The sequence below is a fragment of the Aquarana catesbeiana genome, linkage group LG03 (assembly GCF_042186555.1).
Source record: "Aquarana catesbeiana isolate 2022-GZ linkage group LG03, ASM4218655v1, whole genome shotgun sequence".
Lineage (NCBI taxonomy): Eukaryota > Metazoa > Chordata > Amphibia > Anura > Ranidae > Aquarana > Aquarana catesbeiana.
In genome coordinates this window covers 36,154,886-36,179,140 of record NC_133326.1, presented here as the reverse complement: position 1 = coordinate 36,179,140, position 24,255 = coordinate 36,154,886, and the positions used below count along the sequence as shown (strand labels likewise).

The following is a 24,255-nucleotide window of genomic DNA, read 5'->3' as shown; positions in this document are numbered from 1 at the left end:
AAACAAATACAAGTTTTAAAGAAAACTCTTGGTAACTAAAATTATATTGACCAAATGGTGGCCCCATAAAGCAGTCACTGTGAAAGATATTGTAATCTCTGTATGTAACTGTATTCTATTTTGTATGTTTATGTATTGCACATGGTACTAATAATGTTTTGATTACATATTTGCATTCTTTCAGTCCTGATCAGAAATTAACCTGCCTATGTTGTGCCCTTTGTTACCTTAAATATACAATTGTAATATTAATGTGATACCTATGTAAGCATGTTTTTTTAAAAACTTCAATTGAGCCTCATAAACAGAACAGTGATTTGGAAAGATGCTGGGGGTATCTTTTTGAGTCGGTTCCCCACTGCACTAGTTATTATTAATTTGGAATCACTGATCAATATGAGGATAGGGCAGTGTTTCTCAACTCCAGTCCTCGAGGCCCCCCAACAGGTCATGTTTTCAGGATTTCCCTCAGATGAAACAGCTGTGGTAATTACTAAGGCAATTAAACTGATCAAATCACCTGTACAAAATGGAAAGACTGAAAACATGACCTGTTGGGGCGCCTTGAGGACTGGAGTTGAGAAATACTGGGATAGGGGTTGCTTATCTATAAAATTTGCAGAACCAGGCATTAAAAGATGTCTGCAGATGCCTCTAAAATGGTCCAAAGCATCTTGTACGCTCCTCAAACCTGGGCTCACTTCTTACCTGGGCCCCAACTTCAACTTTGGCTCACAGCTCTAATAAAACCCTGTGGCCAGTAAAATGGCACCTGACTAGGATAACAGTTCTGTAGGGAGTGTTGAGTTGAATGGGTTGAATTTGTAATGGAGCCCTATATAAAAGGTGAGCCTGGGATTTAGGTGATATCATAGCAAACATGATGCTATAGACTAGTTTGAGGATATGTAAGTCATCTTACAAAAGTGGGAGGCTACAGTTCATTGAGGGAACCATGAATGCCAACATGTACTGTGACATTCTGAAGCAGAGCATGATCCCCTTCCTTCGGAGACTGGGACACAGGGCAGTATTCCAACGTGATAATGACCCCAAACACACCTCCAAGATGACCATTGCCTTGGTAAATGTGACGAACTGGCCAAGCATGTCTCCAGACCTAAACCCTATTGAGCCTCTGTGGGGCATCCTCAAATGGAAGGTGGTGGAGCACAAGGTCTCTAACATCCACCAGCTCCGTGATGTGTTGTCACTTGAAAAGATATAATAAAATATTTACAAAAATGTGAGTGTGTACTCACTTTTGTGAGACACTGTATATGTAGGTACCTTCCCGATGAAAGCTTTGTGGAAATTCTGTTGAATTAATACTGTTTTCCTTAAAATCAGTTCACATTTTTGGCAACTTTTAATTGAGCCAGCCTTATGAAGAGGAGTCTTTTTAGCTCCCTGGGAAGATTTCTCAATTCCATGCAAATGGAAGAAATGTAGGAAATCAAGCCTAGGACTTGGGTGATGCCAATGCAAACATGATGCTATGGATGGTGTTTGAAGATATAAAGTCTCTCTGAAATTTGCTTTGTGGAGATTCTGTTAACTTAATATTGTTTTCCTTGAAAATGTTTCACATTTTTGGCAAATTTTAATTGAGTCTGTCTTATGAAGATGAGTCCTATTAGTTCCCTAGGAAGATCTATCCTCCATTCTACTTCTGATGATCTACAGCAATAAAACCTGACAGGTTTTATTGCTGTAGATCATCATTGCCAGGAGTGGCTGGACCTGATAGGTCCAGCCAAAATATGTTAATCTTTGGGCAGAGTGGACAAGGATAAGAGCATCTGTCTGTTTCCACTGGGTAGAAATTACAATTTTAAACTGAAAATTATGTCCTAGGATAGGTTTGAAAGATTATTTCATCAGTTTAATATTCTTAAAAAATGTATAAGCTGATTCTGTAGTTTGAGTCTCTCTAGTCATATCTGCATGTCATTGTAGTATACAGACACAAAAGTTTGTTGGCACACTGAGTGTATGAAAGCTACAATGGAACTTCACAGAAGCGGTTCTGCCTTCAGAAATATGTTGGAGGGACTTACACATGACCATACAACTTCTTCTGTAAAGTACAGTTGTAGCTTTATTTTCCCATTTTACTGAGTATTGCAGTAGCGGCCATTCATAAGGGATGCAGCCCCCCTAATCCATGCACCCAGCCCCTAATCTCAATGCAGGGCGCCGGATGCATGGATCTCAATGTTTTGTTTTTTTTAAAGCACATGATTAGAGCCTGAGGCCCTAATTGGCTTCAAAAAAGGTGGACTCGGGGCGCAGAGCATTGCGCCCTGAGCCCACCCAATTGTGTGACTGTAAGGCAAACTAATATTCCCTAATGTTTTCCTGCTTCTCCTCCCGGCCAATTGGGAAGTGGGTCCTTAGACCCGATTGGCCAGGAGTCCTAAGACCCGATTGGCCAGGAGTCCTATGACCCAATTGGCCAAGGGGAGAAGCGATGCAGGGGGGAAGCCGCCAAAGCTGCAACCTGGATGGGGTCAGTGAGGGGCTGGCAGGCGGCCTGGCAGGCAATGGGAGAGAGAGCAGGGAAGCGATTGAGCGACCATGGGGGCGACGTGGGTGGGGGGAGTGAGGTGGCCAGGTTTGTTTGCCGCCCCCCCAAAAAAATTGAGCACCAGCCGCCACTGGAGTATTGTATGGGTTGGCTTTAGAGAAGAAGAGGCTGATATGCCAGTACTGTGTACTGCTGTACATAGGAACATTAAATTAGAATGTGTGCCAAAAGCACACTTATCCAGTAATTTACAATAAGGAACATTTCTGAAAATGTTAATACTTTAGTGCATGCCAAAAGCATGCTTAGCACCATGGATGACGGAATCAGGAGAATTGCTGAATCGACACTTTCTGATTCTCCTAATAACACTTAGCAATGTAAGCAATTATAATTCATTGACTGTATGATTTTTTTTTTGACTGAACAAATCTGCACATACATCAATGTACAGAATTAAAAAAAATGTTATTCATAGATTTTCCTGGTTTTCAAACTAATTTGTTCATTACTACTTGGTACAATGCCCTTATTGGTTACAAAATAACGCAACCTCATATAAGAGTATTCTGGTAGCAGGATAAAGTTGTAAGCGTGGAGCCCAGTTCCTCTTCACATGGTACATTCACCGATTCATGCAGCCAGGCCCTACCTACGTACAGTGTCCTAAAGTGGAACTTCACTCTATCAATAAACATGGATTATTTTTAACCCTCATGCTGCTAGCATTAGTAAATAGATAGGAAAGCACAGTGTGTTTAAAAAAAAATGACCCGATTCCAAAGTTGTATTTAATAATGAAAATGTGGTATGCCGCGTACACACGGTCGAAATTTCCAACAAAAAATGTTCGATGTGAGCTTGTTGTCGGAAATTCCGACCGTGTGTAGTCTCCATCGGACATTTGCTGTCGGAATTTCCGACAACAAAAATTTGAGAGCTGGATCTCAAATTTTCCAACAACAAAATCCGTTATTGGAAATTCCGATCGTGTGTACACAATTCCAACACACAAAATTCAATGCATGCTCGGAATTAAGCAGAAGAGCCGCACTGGCTATTGAACTTCATTTTTCTTGGCTCATCGTACGTGTTGTACATCACCGCGTTCTTGACGTTCAGAATTTGTGTGACCGTGTGTATGCAAGACAAGTTTGATCCAACATCCGTCGGAAATAAATCCACGGTTTTGTTGTCGGAATGTCCGATCGTGTGTACGCGGCATAACACTTACATAACAAATTGCAAACTATTGGGTAAATCCTCAAGTTTCACTCACCATGTTATAAATGCTCCATGTGCCCTCCACCTGCTGCAGAGATAACATCAAGATGACAGATGAATTTGTCCCCTACGCATCTGACAGTGTTTACTTCCACAGAAGTTACTGCAGCCGTGATTCGGTTTTTGAGCTCAACCAAGTGAGCAGATAATGGTGGAACATAAACACATTATTTTTACATATCTCCACAAGAAAGAGTCACAGGGTGTAATGTCTGGAGATCTTGAGGGCCAAGAGAGTAGTGCCAAGTCCTGGGGTCTCATCCGACCTATCCAATGTTGAGGCAATGTTTTATTTAGAAGCCGAAGAACTTGGTTGTGCTAATTTGGAGGCGCTCCGCTTTGCTGAAAAATTAAATCTTCACAAAGCACATACATTTTTGGTGAATCTCGCTCATGCTGTACAAGTTTGTGTGGCTTCTCAAGTCCCCATATGCCAACATTGTGACGCAAAACTATACCGCTTAGGTGAAATATTGCTTCATCACTAAAAATTAACCGTGGTAAGAATCTGTCATCCTCCATGTCGTCTTAAAGCATAGGACAGTAATCTAAACATTTTCTTTGGTCACTTACACGAAGAGATTGCACCAGTTGCAATCAGTATAGCTTCAGAAACAAACGTTGACACCAAACAGTCGTATGAGGGATCTCAAGTTCTCGGCTAGCATGATGAGCGGACTTGTGCCCGGCTTCACTCTCTTGAATTCGTTGCACATTTTCCTCTGAAGTGTGTGGTCACCCTGGACTCTTCCCCTTACATAAACTCCCTGATTCTTCAAATTTTATATACCAACGACAAATGTTCTTTGCCACTGGTGGATTAATCTCGAAACGCTGTAGAAATGCACGCTGCACCGTTATTACTAATTGAGTCTTGCCAAATTGGAGAACACAAAATGCCTTCTGTTGCATAGATTCCATCTTGTTAATGACTGAGGTTAGCATCTATTTGAGTGCTAGTAGTGGTATCTAGAGACTGTCATTTGAAATTCTAAGCCACGCCCTTTCAAGTAGTTGAAAAGTAGGTTTCATTCATTGGCGGTACATGGTTGAACAGATATAAGGTTTTAAAATTGTGTCATCCTTTACTGTACATCATATTTACTTGTTTTATTTTTTTTTTTTTAACCTTTCTTCAGTTACTTCCTGGTTTCTTGCATAGGCAAATTATGTCATACATCCAAGGTGGCTACAGGAGGGAGGGGAGAGGGGGAGGAGAGGAGGAGTTTTATATTTTTAGCTAAGTGCACTCTCCTGCATGCATGCGTGAGCTAAGGGCAGACATTCCAAGAATAAATGCCACATGAATAATTTGCCCTTATTTAAGATGGCCATGGCCAGAAATGGTAGGGGGTTGTTTTTGAAAGGAGACTTGGATGGATGGGGTAGTTTTCTTTGAATATTAAAAATGAATTAAGCAGTGTTTTTGGTTTGTGGTGCTCAAATGCAGTGAAGATCTGCTTTAAGGGCAACATGCTTTACTCTCCGTCTAAACCCACGCATTGTTGTAGGTTCTGGACCTTCTCTCAACATCCCCTTGGTCACAGTTCACATTACCCCTTACTTCTTACATTGGCCTATGTTTTCCATGGTCTAGATACAGGCTCCAGAAGATCAACCAAGCACCTGGAGCCCATGAGGAGGCCCAGTCTACCTGATGCGTGTAACATAAAGGGGTTCTCTCTCACCGCCAGAAGGGAAGGGACTCCTTTTCCTCCATCGCCACCCACTCCTGAGTTGTCCAGGCTTGCATCAATAAATACTGTACTGTACACATACTGTAACTCTTCTCCCCAGTCATTGGCTGAGCACCATATGTTATTCTATATTGCTTCCATGAAGGTATTCTGAAAAGTTCATGGCCTGGCCACACAGACATGAAACTTTAGCACTGCACCAAGCCACTCTTCCAGATGTTTACAACTGAAAATGGCACATGTGCGCTATATGGTTTTCACACGCCCTTTGCAAACAGTTGGTGTCCCCTGTCATCAGGTTGAAAATGAAGAAAGCGGAAGAAAAAAACTTGAAGTGTTCCCTCAATGAGCAAAGTGATGGAAACAGTCTTCTGTGAGTCCAAGGATGTGCACCAGTAGTGCAGAAGACTTTGAGTAATCATCTTCTACCTTCTCCATTTTCAGCTTGACTACGGGAGGGGTGCCAACTGTTTGCAAAGAGTGCATGAAAATTGTATAGCGTGCATGCGCCATTTTCAGCGCTAAACGTCTGGAAGAGCGGCTTAGTGCAGTGATAATGTTTCATGTCTGTGTGGTCACTCCTTCCGTGTCGGGCCATGAACTTTCCAGACTACCCTCATAGCAGAACACCACACAGAGGCTTCAGGTTGAAAAAATAACGTCTTTACTTGCAAATGTAGTAAAGAATGTTCCATTCCAAAGGCTGTAATGGTTTCCAAATAATGGCAATAAGAGTAAGTTCAGTCATAAAACTTGTAAATGAAGGGAGGGAGGAAGGGAACTTTGCAGTGCTCACTTTAAAATTTCAAAGTACTTTTCCTGATTCCCATACTCAGGCCTAAATTCTGTAATCATTTTAAAGTCCCTCCTCTGCTTTCAATGGCTCTCTCGTGTGGTCAACCCATTTCCAACCTATGGCTCCTAAGTTGGTCCTTTCCAAGCCTTAAATCCCAAAAATGACCCCACAGCTATTCCAATAGTGAAGACCAACAATTAGAGGAACAATCTAATAATCCCTGCCTACAAATGAAGGAATTAAACAAATCAGCACAGGTGACTCACCATTGGCGTTCTACCAATGTTGCTTAGATAGTACAGCAATCCCTTCACATGATAAATAGTAGGCTGTAGATTGCACTTTGGGGAGAGCCATTGTCTGTTTAAATCTTCACCATTTAGGGAGCACCTGTGACTGAAAAAAGAAGAGAAAAAATAAAGCAATACATAACAGCACATATTTTACACCATCATCAAGGAAAGATGCTAAATGCAGTTAGTGGCTAGTTGTGACATATCTTTGTTTTTTGTTGGTGCAATCATTATTACACTGTGTGGGTGGTTCTTAATCTATTCAAAGTAAAAAAACAAAAATTACATTTAAACTTCAAGTTTCAATTCTCATTTGTTTCTTTGTGTTTCCTTAAAACTGTGTACTACTCTGTGTAGTCCCTACGCAAAACCTTACAGTCGCTCCAGAGATCCACATGTACATTAATTTTCTTGCCTGTGCCTACAATTATTTCTGCTCTCTTGATATCTACACTTGCAGGCATCTGTTCAGATTCACTGAGAGCAGAGACTGTTAGTGAAAGAACATATCACCGGCATCCAATTAGATGTGCATGTTCTTCACTTAGCTACTAGACGGTGCAAATTTTAAGTGTTGTTTAGCAGCTTGATTACTGTTCCAGAAGATCCTTATAATTCAAGAAGCTCCTTATAATAACGTGTTTCACACTGCTGAGTGTAGGTCATCAGTGACTCCTGCTGATTTTGTACGTTTGTCCACTGACAAAGAAATGATCAGTCTAAAATTTTAATGGTAGGTTTATTTTAACAGTGAGAGACATTAACAACAAAAATATCCAGAAAAATGCATTTTAAAAAGTTATAAATTGATCTGCATTTTAATGAGTTAAATAAGTATTTAACCCCTTTGCAAAACATGACTTAGTACTTGGTGGCAAAACACTTGTTGGCTATTAAAGAGCTCAGATGTTTCTTGTAGTTGGCCACCAGGTTTGCACACATCTCAGGAGGGATTTTGTCCCACTCCTCTTTGCAGATTATCTTCAAGTCATTAATGTTTCCACCTCCAGGTTTGATGGTGGGGATGGTGTTCTTGGGGTTTATAGGCAGCATTCCTCCTCCAAACACAGTGAGTTGAGTTGATGACAAAAAGCTCGATTTGGTCTCATCTGACCACAACACTTTCACCCAGTTCTCCTCTGAATCATTCAGATGTTCATTAGCAAACTTCAGACGGGCCTGTACATGTGCTTTCTTGAGCAGGGGGACCTTGCAGGCGCTGCAGAATTTCAGTCCTTCACGGCGTAGTGTGTTGCAAATTGTTTTCTTGGTGACTATGGTCCCAAGTGCCTTGAGATCATTGACAAAATTCTCCCCAGTAGTTCAGGGGCTGATTCCTCACCGTTCTCGTGATAATTAAAACTCCACGAGGTGAGATCTTGCATGGAGCCTCAGACTGAGGGAGATTGACAGTTATTTTGTGTTTCTTTCATTTGCGAATAATCGCACCAACTGTTGTCACCTCATCGCCTACAGTAGCTGCTTTCGATAGTTGCCCATTCCAGCCTTGTGTAGGTCTACAATCTTGTCTCTGACATTCTTGGACAGCTCTTTGGTCTTGGCCATGGTGGAGAGATTGGAATCTGATTGATTGATTGCTTCTGTGGACAGGTGTCTTTTATACAGGTAACAAGCTGAGATTAGGAGCACTCCCTTTAAGAGAGTGCCCCTAATCTCAGCTTGTTACCTGTATAGAAGACACCTTGGATACAGAAATCTTGCTGATTGATAGGGGATCAGATATTTATTTCACTCATTAAAATGCTAATCAGTTTATAACTTTTTTGAAATGCATTTTTCTGTATATTTTTGTTATTCTGTCTCTCACTGTTAAAATAAAACAATTAAAATTATAGACGGATCGTTTCTTTGTCAGTGGGCAAACGTACAAAATCAGCAGGGGAACAAATACTTTTTTCCCTCGCTGTTACTATTTTTAAGATGGCCATACAATGAGCAAGCGTCATCAGAAACTGATTAAAATTCACTTTGTGGGTGGCCCTATCAGAGCCCTCCTACCTGACATTCTTCAATTGAACAAATCATAGAAAGAAACCGGGGGTGGCGGGGGGATTGTCAGCCAAAGAGTGGCTGCATACAGTCAAACACAGCCATTGTTCTGTTATTCGATGAGCAGCTATCAATGGCTGTCTGAATATAATAATCAGCATTGCAGATTTGTCCATACATGTCGTATAGTGTGGATGGATCTGTTCAGTCTGCAGGATCAGTATATGACCAGATTCAGGCTTTTACTATTTTGCGAGTATATTTCTGAAAGCTGCTTTCCATTTTGAAGACATAATTCAGATGAAAGTATCTTTTTTAACTAAAGGGACAGTTGCAAATATAAATGGTGACTAGCTGTTAGCAGCTGTTGAAGAAAACAATTGACTGCTGGTGACAAGAGGTTTTATTTGCTTTTGTGATGTTATCACAGTAGCTACAAATGAACACAGTTCAAGCCGTTGTGAATGGCATTCAAGGGTGAAAGAAAACCTATTGGAAAGATCTTTTCTTGATATTAAATATGAAGCAAAAGCCTGAAATGGCTTTCCTGTGCTGTCTTCAATTTGATGAAACTTTTTTTTCTGACAGGAATTTTTTTTTTTTTTGGCTTTATTGTAATCAAACTTAAAGCGGAAGTAAACCCAACCATAAAACAGTTTCATTTCCGGCACGTGCCGGAAATGTAACACTCCCATTGCTTGTGCTCTCAACCAAACTGTCAAACCATCCAATGGCTGGCGTTGTAACTGATCACATGTGCAGCACCATGGCAGTTGTAGATTAAACAGAGGCAAAGATGGCAGCTTCCTTGGCTGAAAATGATAGGGGGGTATACTTCAGTGTTGCTAACCGTCCGTAGATTTACGGGCAGCCCGTAAATTTAAACCCTTTTCGGGCTGCCCGTTAAAGTCAGTTATGGGCACCGGTTCCCATAAAAAAGATGGCCGCGAGCCGACCACGCAACAGCGCATGCGCCGTTCCGAAGCCGGCCGGGCTCGGGAAAGCTCGTACAAGCTCGCCCAGGCGGCGCATGCGCAGTAACATAATGTCGCCGCCTGGCGCCATTTTTAAAAGGAAGGCATTCATTCTCGGTAGTGGGCGGGATTGATGCCATCAATGGAGCAGGGCAGAAATGAACAATAGGGAATTGCTATTAAGTGCTGGAAATGGGGAGAGGTGAGGTGGATGGTAGTTGGTAACAGGAAGAAAGATATGCCAGGAATGTGGAGCTGTAGTAGGAGAGAGGGGAGGAGAGGGAGCTGTCAGATTAATTGCTGTGTGAACACAAATGGACTGAAGGCAGAACTGAATGTGAAATTGTGAGGAGGGATGTATTTGGTGCGATGACGGCTGAGGGTAGGATCCAGGAACAGGCTATTTGTTTTTAAAATTGTGAGAAAGGAGAACAGTGTGTGTGAGCAGTACTGTTTGGTAAACATGAATGATGGGACTGAGGGAGAGCTTGATATTGGCTGGTGTGGGGAAAAAGGGAAAATTGAAGCATTTTTTTTTTTAAGCATTTTTTTTTTTTAAGCATTTTTTTTTTTTTTAATATTTATTAGGTTTTACACACTACAATAGTATAAAACAGAGTACATAATAGCTATAAAGCATGTATATGCAAATTCTCTAATCAGTAAGATAGTTTTATACCTAAACCCAGGTGGGGGGGGGGGGAAGAAATCAGTAATTAGCATTTTTATGGATAAGCCAGAAGGCAGACATTGACTGATGCGGAGACAGGTATGGTAATATGAAGGGGGACAGAGGAGGAAACTACCATGTCCACAGCCTCTAACCATCTGTTACTGTATCCTGTCTGCAGCCTCTGACCATTTCCTGTAGCATGTCCGTAGCCTCTGACCATCTCCTGTAGCATGTCCGTAGCCTCTGACCATCTCCTGTAGCATGTCCGCAGCCTCTGACCATCTTCTGTAACATGTCCGCAGCCTCTGACCATCTCCTGTAGCATGTCCGCAGCCTCTGACCATCTCCTGTAACATGTCCGCAGCCTCTGACCATCTCCTGTAACATGTCCGCAGCCTCTGACCATCTCCTGTTTGCATGTCCGCAGCCTCTGACCATCTCCTGTTTGCATGTCCGCAGCCTCTGACCATCTCCTGTAGCATGTCCGCAGCCACTGACCATCTCCTGTAGCATGTCCGCAGCCTCTGACCATCTTCTGTATCCTGTTCGCAGCCTCTAACCATCTCATGTTACTGTATCCTTTCCGCAACCTCTGACTATCTCCTGTAGTATGTCCGCAGCCTCTGACCATCTTCTGTAGCATGTCCGCAGCCTCTGACCATCTCCTGTAACATGTCCGCAGCCTCTGACCATCTCCTGTAACATGTCCGCAGCCACTGACCATCTCCTGTTTGCATGTCCGCAGCCTCTGACCATCTCCTGTAGCATGTCCGCAGCCACTGACCATCTCCTGTAGCATGTCCGCAGCCTCTGACCATCTTCTGTATCCTGTTCGCAGCCTCTAACCATCTCATGTTACTGTATCCTTTCCGCAACCTCTGACTATCTCCTGTAGTATGTCCGCAGCCTCTGACCATCTCCTGTATCTCCTGTATCATGTCTGCAGTCTCTGAGGGGGAGTCGGGAGAGGAGTCAAGAGTGGGAGCGTCGTCAGGATGGGGGTCACGAAAGGAATCAGACGTTTGTGGACTGTGTAGAGGAGACTATACGATAAAACCAGAGCCGCAAAGCTGGAGCCATCTGATTGAGCCCTGCACAGTGCACCTGAGAGGAGGTCAGTGACAGCACTGGCAGGCTTGCACTTTAGTCCTTCAAAACATGAAGAACAATAAATCTGCTAATATCTCAGAAGCAAAGGTATTGGTCCAACGAAATTACACCTTATGCCGCATACACACGGTCGGAATTTCCATCAACAAATGTTCGATGGGAGCTTGTTGTCGGAAATTCCGACCATGTGTAGGCTCCATGGAACATTTTCTGAATTTCCAACAACAAAAATTTGAGAGCTGGCTCTCAAAGTTTCCCACAACAAAAGTTGTTGTCGGAAATTCTGATTGTGTGTACACAATTCCGACACACAAAGTTCCACGCATGCTCGGAATCAAGCAGAAGAGCCGCACTGGCTATTGAACTTCATTTTCTCTGCTCGACGTACGTCTTGTACATCACCGCGTTCTTGACGTTCGGAATTTCCGACAACATTTGTGTGACCGTGTGTATGCAAGACAAGTTTGAGCCAACATCCGTCTGAAAAAAATCCATGGATTTTGTTGTCGGAATGTCCGATCGTGTGTACAGGGCATAAGTCTGTTTGAATGCCCCTTTCCATTGTTAAATAATAATCCCACCCTTCAACTGGGAGTCATTGTTAACAACCCCATTACTTTGGTGGTCAATATGGATAGTCAAATCTGGGCACTTCTATGGGGGACATTTATCAAGACAGAAAACATAAAAAACCCAAAAAACTACAGCTACAAGAAGCATTTTGTGGAGGTTATACTGTAGCTGTTCAAGAAGTTTTATCACTTACTAAATACAGGGGGTGCAAACATTTTTTACGAGGCTGACCAGAATGTTTAAGCAACATGTTTAATAGAGGCATGAACTAGTACAACTGTCTGCGTGAGTGTTATTTGGTAAAAGCCTAACTCCAGTCACAACTTTTTTCAGTTTTGGATAGCTCTCATATAGGAAAGCAATTCCAATTTTTACCATGCAGCAAAGTAAAGCCAGCAACCAGGTATCATCTGTGAAAAGAAATCCTTTATTGATGACATGAGTTACAACACCAAGGGCTAACGCGTTTCAGCTAAAGAGTTTCAGCTAAATAGTCCTAGGGTCCTATATAGCTCAGTGTACATTTATGGCACGACAGCACAACACTGGAGGGGATCACTAGACAGGTATGTCTGCCATAATGTGCTAACATGCTGGGCATACTAGTACATTATGGCTGAAAGCTTCTGGGGGCCAACTGATTTATTTTTCAGAGGTTTAATTCAACTTTAAAGAAAATATAGTTTCGCTTTAAAGTGGTTGAAAAACCTCAGGCATAAAATATGAACAAAACATATCCCTCTATAGTGTGTACTTGTCTCACTGGGGATATGTAAGGGTTTACAACAGGGGTCTCAAACTGGTGGACCTCCAGATGTTGCAAAACTACAAGTCCAATGAGGCATTGCAAAGCTGACAATTACAAGCATGGCTCCCACAGGCAGAGGCATGATGGGACTTGTAGTTCCGCAACAGCTGGAGGGTCAGTGGTTGTAAACCAGGGGTCTACAACCACTTTAACAGCAAGTGACCAGTATCAGTTATCCACCCTATGTATGGGTGCCAACTACTTCCTTCTCCTCGTAGTGGAAACTATATTGTGCATTCTTGGCTTCAGATTGTTTGAGGGACATTGCACTTGTCCCACAGAAGAGAAAACCATTGGTCAGTACGCATAACCAAGAAAAGATAGACAATGCTTTCTTTCACTTACCTGTTAGTTACATAATCCCTTAAAACCAAGAGAACCAAAATAATTTTACATAGAGAGAATTTAGTAGACAGGTGGGAACTCAGGTCTAGATTCTCCTCTTACCAGGAAAGTAACCAGTAGGCTCAGTAGTCTATATTGACCTGGGGGGCAATGGTGCCTTGGTCCACTATTGATAATGATCACAACGGGTAATCTATCACCAAGTCTTCTTTATAAGACCATATCTATGGGTCTTAATCCCAGTATTAATGTAACTAGCGTTATAAATATGATTCATTGCCTCCAACCGCAATACTAGGAAATATTTCACCCAAATGACCCACTGAGCCGCCAGTCTGAAGATACATCCACAAGGGGATAAATAACCGAAGGAGAAGAGAGACATGAAGTAAATAGTTATAAAGAAAATTTAATGCCACAGCTGGGAAAATAAACTTATTTTGAAAAATCTCCCATCCATTACAGTTAAATGTCGAGACAGGGCCCATCATAACTGGTGACTGATGGCTGACGTGATAATGGTGCCTTGGGCACTGTAAGTCATAAACTCTAAAGGGATGCAGAGAGTTTGATGTTTATAGAACATCACTGTTCATTGTAACTGGTAGAAATAAGATGAATATCGATGGGTATCTATATAAATAAACTAACCACAGAAAATATCATAATCCTCTTATGACATTATGAATGAACATCAATATGGCAGCTAGGCGTTCCGCATTGTAAGCTGCAAGATGTACCCAGACTTTTCTACTTACAGGCTGTACTTAAAATATTCTATATTAAAATAAAACGAGGTATTGCAGGTATTTGGAATTGTAGAGCGCATTCTGTTACTGAATAAATTTTTGGTTAGAGTGTAAAAATCGTATTATTTAGAATAAACCGATTTTAGAATGTATACTATGGTTTTTGCATTAAAAAAAAAATACTAAACTTGCTGGAATTGTAGGCTGAATATTGAAAACATTATAAAGATGTACAGTGCCTTGAAAAAGTATTCATACCCCATGACATTTTCCACATTTTGTCATGTTACAACCAAAAACGTAAATGTATTTTATTGGGATTTTATGTAATAGTATATTGTAAAGCGCTGCGTAAACTGTTGGCGCTATATAAATCCTGTATAATAATAATAATAGACCAACGCAAAGTGGCACATAATTGTGAAGTGGAAGGAAAATGATAAATGGTTTTCAAAATTTTTTACAAGTAAATATCTGAAAAGTGTGGGGTGCATTTGTATTCAGCCCCCTTTACTCTGATACCCCTAACTAAAATCTAGTGGAACCAATTGCTTTTGGAAGTCTCCTAATTAGTAAATAGAGTCCACCTGGGTGTAATTTAATCTCAATATAAACACAGCTGTTATGTGAAGCCCTCAGAGGTTTATTAGAAAAAAATTAGTGAACAAACAGCATCATGAAGGCCAAGGAACACACCAGATAGGTCAGGGATAAAGTTGTGGAGAAGTTTAAAGCAGGATTAGGTTATAAAAAAAAATATCCCAAGCTTTGAACATCTCATGGAGCACTGTTCAATCCATCATCCGAAAGTGGAAAGAGTATGGCACAACTGCAAACCTACCATGACATGGCGGTCCGCCTAAACTGACAGGCCGGGCAAGGAGAGCATTAATCAGAGAAGTAGCCAAGAGGCCCATGGTAACTCTGGAGGAGCTGCAGAGATCCACAGCTCAGGTGGGAGAATCCATCCACAGGACAACTATTAGTCGTGCTCTCAACACATCTGGCCTTTATGGAAGTGGGGCAAGAAGAAAGCCATTGTTGAAAAAAAGCCAAATAACAGTACTGTTTGCAGTTTGCGATAAGCCATGTGGGGGACACACCAAACATGTGGAAGAAGGTGCTCTGGTCAGATGAGACCAAAATTGAACACAAAATTGAACACTGCACATCACTCTGAACACACCATCCCCACCATGAAACATGGTGGTGGCAGCATCATGTTGTGGGGATGCTTTTCTTCAGCAGGGACAGGGAAGCTGATCAGAGTTGATGGGAAGATGGATGAAGCCAAATACAGGGCAATCTTAGAAGAAAACCTGTTATGCCGCGTACACACGACCAGACTTTCATTCAGAATAGACTCCGACAGTCTTTCCAATGGAGTTCTGAAGGAGTTCCGAAGGAGTTCCGTTGAAACGGACTTGCCTACACACGATCACACCAAAGTCCATTCGTTTAGAACGCGATGACGTACGACGGGACTAGAAAAAAGAAGTTCAATAGCCAGTAGCCAATAGCTGACCTTGCGTCGTTTTTGGTCCATCGGACTAGCATACAGACGAACGGTTTTCCCGATAGGAATTGAGTCTGTCAGAAAGATTTGAAACATGTTCTATTTCTAGGTCCGTCAGAATTTTAGAAAGAAAAAGTCCGATGAAGCATAAACACGATCGGAATTTCCGACGGAATGATTCCGTCGGACCTTTTCTGCAGGAAAGTCCAGTCGTGTGTACGCAGCATTAGAGTCTGCAAAAGACTTGAGACTGGGGCGGAGGTTCACCTTCCAGCAAAACAATGACCCTAAACATACAGCCAGAGCTACAATGGAATGGTTCAGATCAAAGCATATTCATGTGTTAGAATGGCCCAGTCAAAGTCCAGACCTAAATTCAATTGAGAATCTGTGGCAAGACTTGAAAATTGCTGTTCACAGACGCTCTCCATCCAATCTGATAGAGCTTGAGCTATTTTGCAATGAAGAATGGGCAAAAATGTCACTCTCTAGATGTGCAAAACTGGTAGAGACATCCCCTAAAAGACTTGCAGCTGTAATTGTAGTAAAAGGGGGTTCTACAAAGTATTCACTCAGGGGGGCGCCATACAAATGTACACCACACTTTTTACGTATTTATTTGTAAACAAATTTAAAAACCATTTATCATTTTCCTTCCACTGCACAATTATGGGCCAATTTGTGTTGGTCTATCACATAAAATCCCAATAAAATGCATTTAAATTTTTGGTTATAACATGAGAAAATGTGGAAAATGTCAAGGGGTGTAAATACTTTTTCAAGGCACTGTACACTTGCTTCAATATGTGGCATTAGACACTTTTTTTTAAAGCACTCTGAATGCCAATAAAAGCACCTGTTTCTAAATAAAATGGTAAGCTTACAGTCCTGTTTACACGGTGCGTTTGCTTTGCTTCAAAAATGATACCCCATGTAGCTTTCTTGGTGCTTCAAAGTGTCTTCAAAGCCTCCATAGAACTCTATGACAAAACTTGTTTACAGCTCCTAGACATGTGCAATTAGCTTAATTCCGAATTTGTTTTTTGACGAAATTCGGCAAATTCGTTAATTTGGAAATATTCGAATTAACAAAAACGCGTGTAACAAATTTTTCCGAAAATAAATTCAGAAATTTGATAATTTGAAAATCCGAAAATTCAAAAGATCGAAAATCCGAAAATGTGAAAATCCGAAATAATAACTAACTAATAATAACTATGACTAACTTACTTTGGCTGTTAGTTAACTTAATGAATATGAATTTATCTGAAGTTTACAAATTATCCAAAATAACACATGCTGCATCTAAACGAATGGAACGTAACAAATTAATAATAATTAATAATAAAATATTTTAATTATTATTATTATTATTTTTAATAATAATAATTATTATTAATTTGTTACATTCCATTCGTTTAGATGCAGCATGTGTTATTTCGGATAATTCGTAACTTCGGATAAATTCAATTTTTTTGGCAATACACATGTCTAACAATACCTATAACTTTTGAGAGGCTTTTATTCACCTTTAGCTTTGCTTTGTTTTGTAGGTATTGCAGGTATGAGACATCCCAGGATGCACTGGGAAACCAACAAGCAAACCAGAAAGACATCATCAGCAGCCACTTTCAGGTCATGTGTATATTTTCCGGAAGTTTCTGGTGCAGACGTCACATCTGGTGTGTAGAGTGGGGCAACAAAAAGGTGAGCGGGGTTTGAAATGTCATTTTGCTGTGGTACTGTTATGAACATGGGAAAGATGTGCTACTTTACAGGCAGACTAAGGGGGCCCCCAGGCACGATATTTGAAGGAATATTTAATTTTTATTGTTTCACTTAAGCATTATTAAAATCACTGCTCCTGAAAAAATGTCTGTTTTTAAAACTTTTTTTTTGCATTGATACATGTCCCCTGGGGCAGGACCCAGGTCCCCAAACACTTTTTATGGCAATAACTTACATATAAGCCTTTAAAATGAGCACTTTTGATTTTTCATGTTCGTGTCCCATAGACTTTTAACGGTGTTCACACAAATTTTTGCCTGTTCGCATGTTCTGCTGCAAACCGAACCCGGGGGGGGGGGGGGGGGGGGGTGGTGGGGTGGGGGGGGGGGGCATTCGGCTCATCCCTACTCATATGTTGATACTTATCTGGCATGTCTTTTTGATATGATTCGTTTTCAGATATTACCATGCTTGTATTTCTTGTTTACATACTTTTTCAATAAAAAAGACAAAAAGAAACTAATACTGCACCCTCCCCAACCTCCAGAGGCCTGGAAGGGTCGACATTCTTCCTCAGGGTGCAGGTTACTAGGCATGTTGGGTGTTGTCCAAGGTGGAAAGGTCGGCGCCAGACACTTATTTTTATCTCTCTTAACAGGAACTGTTGGAGAGAGGGGTAGGGCACAGGAGACCCTTAGGCAAATGCAATAGCAAATTAGCAGACTGGCAGTCTCCTCAGACAAAATGTAAAAAATGGTAGGCAGCAATACAGAAAACGTGCCTTTAAGCTGGACCCAGCGATCTGTATTTTGTAGCTGTCTCCTTTGGCAACAACCTCAACTCACAACATCTCACTGAATTTCCTCAGATGAGTTCTCTCCTGAAGCTTCCCCAGCCACTTCATAATCCCCGGTTTAAGAAGAGTCTCCTCTGGTACTTCCTCAGAACTCCATCCCTCTCAGCATTCCACCAGCAACAAGAGATGTTGACCCTCTGGCAACTTCCTCTCCCATGCCTCCTGGCATCAACCAGGCTCTCTCCGACAGAGCCCCTGAACACATGACTAGGCCTCAGGTTCAGGCCTACACCTCCGCAGCTGATCCTCACACATCCACCCAGACTGCAGTCCAGGTGGAAAGAACCCAGATCTGACCTCCTTTGAATAAATACCTTCTCCCAGCATCCTCAGTGGCCAAAGAAACGCCTACTGATTGGCTGAGAAAAGTATACACTCATAACCTGCATTCTCTTTCATTCATCACACCAATGTCAAAGGCAACAGTGCCACCTATTGACAAAAGTGAGAAACCACAGTTAATGGGGTGGGTAACTACACGGCAAATGAGGTTCAATGTAGAAAAATGTAAAATAATGCAAATGGGTGGCAAAAATATGAATGCAATCTATACACTGGGGGGAGAACCTCTGGGGGAATCTAGGATGGAAAAGGACCTGGGGGTCCTAGTAGATGATAGGCTCAGCAATGGCAGGCAATGCCAAGCTGCTGCTAACAAAGCAAACAGAATATTGGCATGTATTAAAAAGGGGATCAACTCCAGAGATAAAACGATAATTCTCCTGCACTATAAGACTCTGGTCCGGCCGCACCTAGAGTATGCTGTCCAGTTCTCTGCATCAGTCCTCAGGAAGGATGTACTGGAAATGAAGCGAGTACAAAGAAGGGCAACAAAGCTAATAAAGGGTCTGGAGGATATTAGTTATGAGGAAATGTTGCAAGCAACATACACTATACAAATACCATACTGGTGACCCCACAATAGGGATAAAACTTTTTCACAGAAGGGAGTTTAACAAGACACATGGCCACTCATTAGAATTAGAAGAAAAAGGTTTAACCTTAAACTACATAGAGGGTTCTTTACTGTAAGAGCGGCAAGGATGTGGAATTCCCTTCCACAGGCGGTGGTCTCAGCGGGGAATATCGATAGTTCAAAAAACTAAAAAACTAGATTAGATAAGCACCTGAACAACCGCAACATACAGGAATATACAATGTAATATTGACATATAATCACACACATAGGTTGGACTTGATGGACTTGTGTCTTTTTTTGACCTCACCTACTATGTAACTATGTAACGTGGGCTTAGGAGAAACCCATTTGATCACAATACAGTAAAACCTTGGATTGAGAGTAACTTGGTTTGAGAGCGTTTTGCAAGACAAGCAACATTTTTAAATACATTTTGACTTGATATACAAGCGATGTCTTGATATACGTAGCGTCATGTCACAACTGAATATAAAAGAGAAGAGAGGCGCCTCTAAGTGTAGTAATATGGTTACATTTAACCACTTACCGACCGGCCACTGTATATATACGTCATTACTTTGAAGATGGATATCTCGGTAACGGCAGCAGCTGATGCCACAACCTAGGTATCCATCTTTAGGGCCGGCGGTTCTGTACATGATAATGGTGGTCTCTGTAGCGGGTTCACCGCGAAATCACCGTTATTGGCGGCGGGAGAGGTGCCACCCCCCCGCCGCTCTCCCGCGCCCTCCGCCGCTTACCGGAGTCGACGGTAGCGGCGGAGGCGATTGGGTCCTTTCACTTCCTCGGTATGGAGACGAGTGAGGCTAAGATGGCTCCCACCCATCTCCATACCATAGGACGGCAGAAGCGACGTCATTACGTCAGCTCCGCCCATTTGTCTTAAAGGCCCATTTTTTTTGTGTCATTTTTTCAAACGACTTTTTTTTTTCTTTCTTTTTGCATTTTAGTCTAAATATGAGATCTGAGGACTTTTTGATCCCAGATCTCATATTTAAGAGGACCTGTCATGCTTTTTTCTATTACAAGGGATGTTTAAATTCCTTGTAATAGGAATAAAAGTGATCCTTTTTTTTTAAAAAAAACAGTGAAAAAATAAATAAAATAAAGTAATATAAATAAGAAAAACATTTTTTTTTAAAGCGCCCTGTCCCAACGAGCTCGCGCGCAGAAGCGAACGCATACGTGAGTAGCGCCCGCATATGAAAACGGTGGTCAAACCACACATGTGAGGTGTCGCCGCGACCGGTAGAGTGAGAGCAATAATTCTAGCCTAGACCTCCTCTGTAACATAAAACATGCAACCTGCAGAATTTTTTAAACGTCGCCTATGGAGATTTTTAAGGGTAAAAGTTTGACGCCATTCCACGAGCGGGCGCAATTTTGAAGTGTGACATGTTGGGTATCAATTCACTTGGCGTAACATTATCTTTCACAATATAAAAAAAATTGGGCTAACTTTACAGTTGTCTTATTTTTTTATTCAAAAAAGTGAATTTTTTCCAAAAAAGTGCGCTTATAAGACCGCTGCGCAAATACGGTGCAAAAAAAAGTATTGCAATGACCGCCATTTTATTCTCTAGGGTGTTAGAAAAAAACAATATATAATGCTTGGGGATTCTAAGTAATTTTCTAGCAAAAAAACCTGTTTTAACCACTTCCCGCCCGCCCTATAGCGGATTGACGTCAGGGAAGTGGTTCCGTTATCCTGACTGGGCGTCATATGACGTCCAGCAGGATAACATGCCGCTGTGCGCCCCCGGGGGCGGGCATCGCGGCGATCGGTGGAGCGGTGTGTCAGCCTGACACACCGCTCCACCGATCTTGGTAAAGAGCCTCTGGCGGAGGCTCTTTACTACGTGATCAACCGTGTCCAATCACGGCTGATCACGCTGCCAATAGGAAGAGCCGTTGATCGGCTTTTCCTCACTCGCATCTGACAAACGCGAGTAGAGGAGAGCCGATTGGCGGTTCTCCTGACAGGGGGGTCTGCGCTGATTGTTTATCAGCGCAGCCCCCCTCAGATCACCACACTGGACCACCAGGGATCACCACTAGGACCACTAGGGAAGGGGCAACATGTGGATGGCCAGGTATGTACCCCATGGTACAGCAATGCCCCCAATATGTTTTATGAGTGCCACCTGTCATTGCCCATCGGTGCCACCTGTCATTGTCCATCGGTGCCACCTGTTAGTGCCCATCTGTGCCCATCAGTGCCCACCTATCAGTGCCCATCAGTGCCACACATCAGTGCCACCCATAAGTACCCATCAGTGCCACCCATATGTACCAATCAATGCCACCTAAGAGTGCCCATCAGTGCCACCTATGAGTGCCCATCAGTGCCGCCTATGAGTGCCCATCAGTGCCGCATACCAGTGCCACCTATCAGTGCCCATCAGTGCCACCTATCAGTGCCGCCTATCAGTGCCCATCATCAGTGCCTGTCAGTGCCACCTCATCAGTGCCACCTCATTGGTGCCACCTCATCGGTGCCCATGAGTGCCGCCGTATCAGTGCCCATCAGTGCAGCCATATCAGTGCCTTCATTGAAGGAGAAAACGTGCTTATTTACAAAAAATTTTAACAGAAACAAAGAAAAGCTTGTTTTTTTTTCGAAATTTTCAGTCTTTTTTTATTTGTTGCACAAAAAATAAAAACCGCAGAGGTGATCAAATATCACCAAAAGAAAGCTCTATTTGTGGGAACAAAATGATAAAAAATTTGTTTGGGTACAGTGTAGCATGACCGCGCAATTATCATTCAAATTGCGACAGCGCTGAAAGCTGAAAATTGGCCTGGGCAGGAAGGTGTCTAAGTGCCTGGTATTGAAGTGGTTAAACATGTAAACACCTAAAATCCAAAACAAGGCTTGTCCTTAAGTTGAAGGTACAACATTTAGCAACTCACATGGTTGATGATTAAAATGGACACATCTAAGTATGCAGGCATCCGGGGTAAAGCTGTCCACATAGACCGTCCTCCCCACTGCCATCCCCCACTTCCACTCTGCGTGCATTGTTTTCAGAACGCTCTACTGCAGGCAGGGGCGGACTGACAACACCCAGGGCCCCCGGACCAAATAAAGCAAGGGCCCCCTGTCAGGCCCAGCTCATGGTCCACCTCTGACCCCGCCCATGGCCCACCCCTGATCCCGCCTCTACATTTTGCACAAAGTACAATTTCTGCCTTTTTTAAAATGGAACCTCTCTAACAGTGTCCATTAGACAGTCTGTTAGAAAACGTCCCCTCCAGGCCCCATTAGAGTCTACAACAGAGTCTAATGGGACCTGAAGGGGGGTCTCTCTCTAACAGTGTCCATTAGAGAGTCTCTGTTAGAGAGAGATCCCCTTCCAGGACCCATTAGAGAATACAAAGGAGTATAATGGGACCTAGAGGGGGGCCTCTTTCTAACAGAGTGTACAGTGAACACCTTCATTTACTCTGGTCCTCACTGGACCCCCTACTTGTGCCATGACTCTCACCCCTGCCCCAACCTCTCACAAAGTAGAAATAAAACTGGCACCGAGTAGCTCTCCTCTTACCTTAACTATGGCTACTGTAGCTGTGGCTGGTTCCCGCGTCCTCTGTGCCTGGCTGGCTGGCTCCTGCGTCCTCTGTGGCTGGCTCCCGCTTCCTCTCTGGCTGGCACCCTGCCGTGGATGGCCGGCTCCATCGTCCTCGGTGGCTGGCTCCTGCGTTCTCTGTGGCTGGCTGGCTCCTGCGTCCTCTGTGGCTGGCACCCTGCTGTGGCTGGCTGGCTCCCTGGTGTGGGTGCGTCACTGTGGGTGGGTGGGTTACAGTTGGCTGGTGCCCTGGCCCTGCTGTGGCTGGCTGATGTGTCCTCTCCTCGTTCCACCGTACCGGGCACTGTTTGCCGAGGTGAGGGAGAGACTTGGAGGGAGTCGGCCGCCTTTGCCCTATATGGGACAGTAGAACTAGGAGGTTTGCAGCAGGCCCAGTGCACGGATGCGCGCGGTGCAACACATAATGACGTGGTGTGCGTGTCCAGTCTGTGTCCATTTGAGAGTCTATGTTAGAAATAGCGCCCATTAATGCAGCCTCATCATGATCCATCAATGCAGCCTCGCCAGTGTCCCCTCAGTGCAGCCTCACCAGTGCCCCCTCCATGCAGCCTCACCAGTGCCCCCTCCATGCAGCCTCACCAGTGCCCCCTCCATGCAGCCTCACCAGTGGCCCCTCCATGCAGCCTCACCAGTGGCCCCTCTGTGCAGCCTCACCAGTGGCCCCTCTGTGCAGCCTCACCAGTGGCCCCTCTGTGCAGCCTCACCAGTGGCCCCTCTGTGCAGCCTCACCAGTGGCCCCTCTGTGCAGCCTCACTAGTGTCCCCTCCATGCAGCCTTGCCAGTGTCCCCTCCATGCAGCCTCGTCAGTGTCCCCTCCATGCAGCCTCACCAGTGTCCCCTCCATGCAGCCTCACCAGTGTCCCCTCCATGCAGCCTGATCAGTGTCCCCTCCATGCAGCCTTGCCAGTGTCCCCTCCATGCAACCTCGTCAGTGTCCCCTCCATGCAGCTTCACCAGTGTCCCCTCCATGCAGCCTCACCAGTGTCCCCTCCATGCAGCCTGATCAGTGTCCCCTCCATGCAGCCTCACCAGTGTCCCCTCCATGCAGCCTGATCAGTGTCCCCTCCATGCAGCCTCACCAGTGGCCCCTCCATGCAGTCTGATCAGTGTCCCCTCCATGCAGCCTCACCAGTGTCCCCTCCATGCAGTCTGATCAGTGTCCCCTCCATGCAGCCTCACCAGTGTCCCCTCCATGCAGCCTGATAAGTGTCCCCTCCATGCAGCCTCACCAGTGTCCCCTCCATGCAGTCTGATCAGTGTCCCCTCCATGCAGCCTCACCAGTGTCCCCTCCATGCAGCCTGATAAGTGTCCCCTCCATGTAGCCTCACCAGTGTCCCCTCCATGCAGCCTGATCAGTGTTCCCTCCATGCAGCCTGATCAGTGTCCCCTCCATGCAGCCTTGCCAGTGTCCCCTCCATGCAACCTCGTCAGTGTCCCCTCCATGCAGCCTCACCAGTGTCCCCTCCATGTAGCCTCACCAGTGTCCCCTCCATGCAGCCTGATCAGTGTCCCCTCCATGCAGCCTCACCAGTGGCCCCTCCATGCAGTCTGATCAGTGTCCCCTCCATGCAGCCTCACCAGTGTCCCCTCCATGCAGTCTGATCGGTATATGGGGGTTAGAGAGGAGAGCCACCAGGTAACACAGAGCGGGGATCTCCCTTTTACCCAGCGTCCGTTGTCATCAGATGTCCCGCCTCCTGTGTGATGTCTATCAAAAGAGCCAGTGCAGGAGGCGGGACATCCGATGACAGCAGACGCTGGGTAAAAAAGAAATCACTGCTC

General features: G+C 43.8%; 1 protein-coding gene across 1 annotated transcript in view; it reads right to left on the bottom strand.

The window, feature by feature from the left end:
• Positions 1-24,255, bottom strand: part of AGBL1 (AGBL carboxypeptidase 1) — a 1,138,256-nt gene that overhangs the window by 425,790 nt on the left and 688,211 nt on the right. The window contains exon 19 of the mRNA XM_073623519.1: positions 6,574-6,703. Coding sequence (XP_073479620.1) covers positions 6,574-6,703 — 130 coding nt within the window. The remainder of the gene's footprint in view (positions 1-6,573; positions 6,704-24,255) is intronic.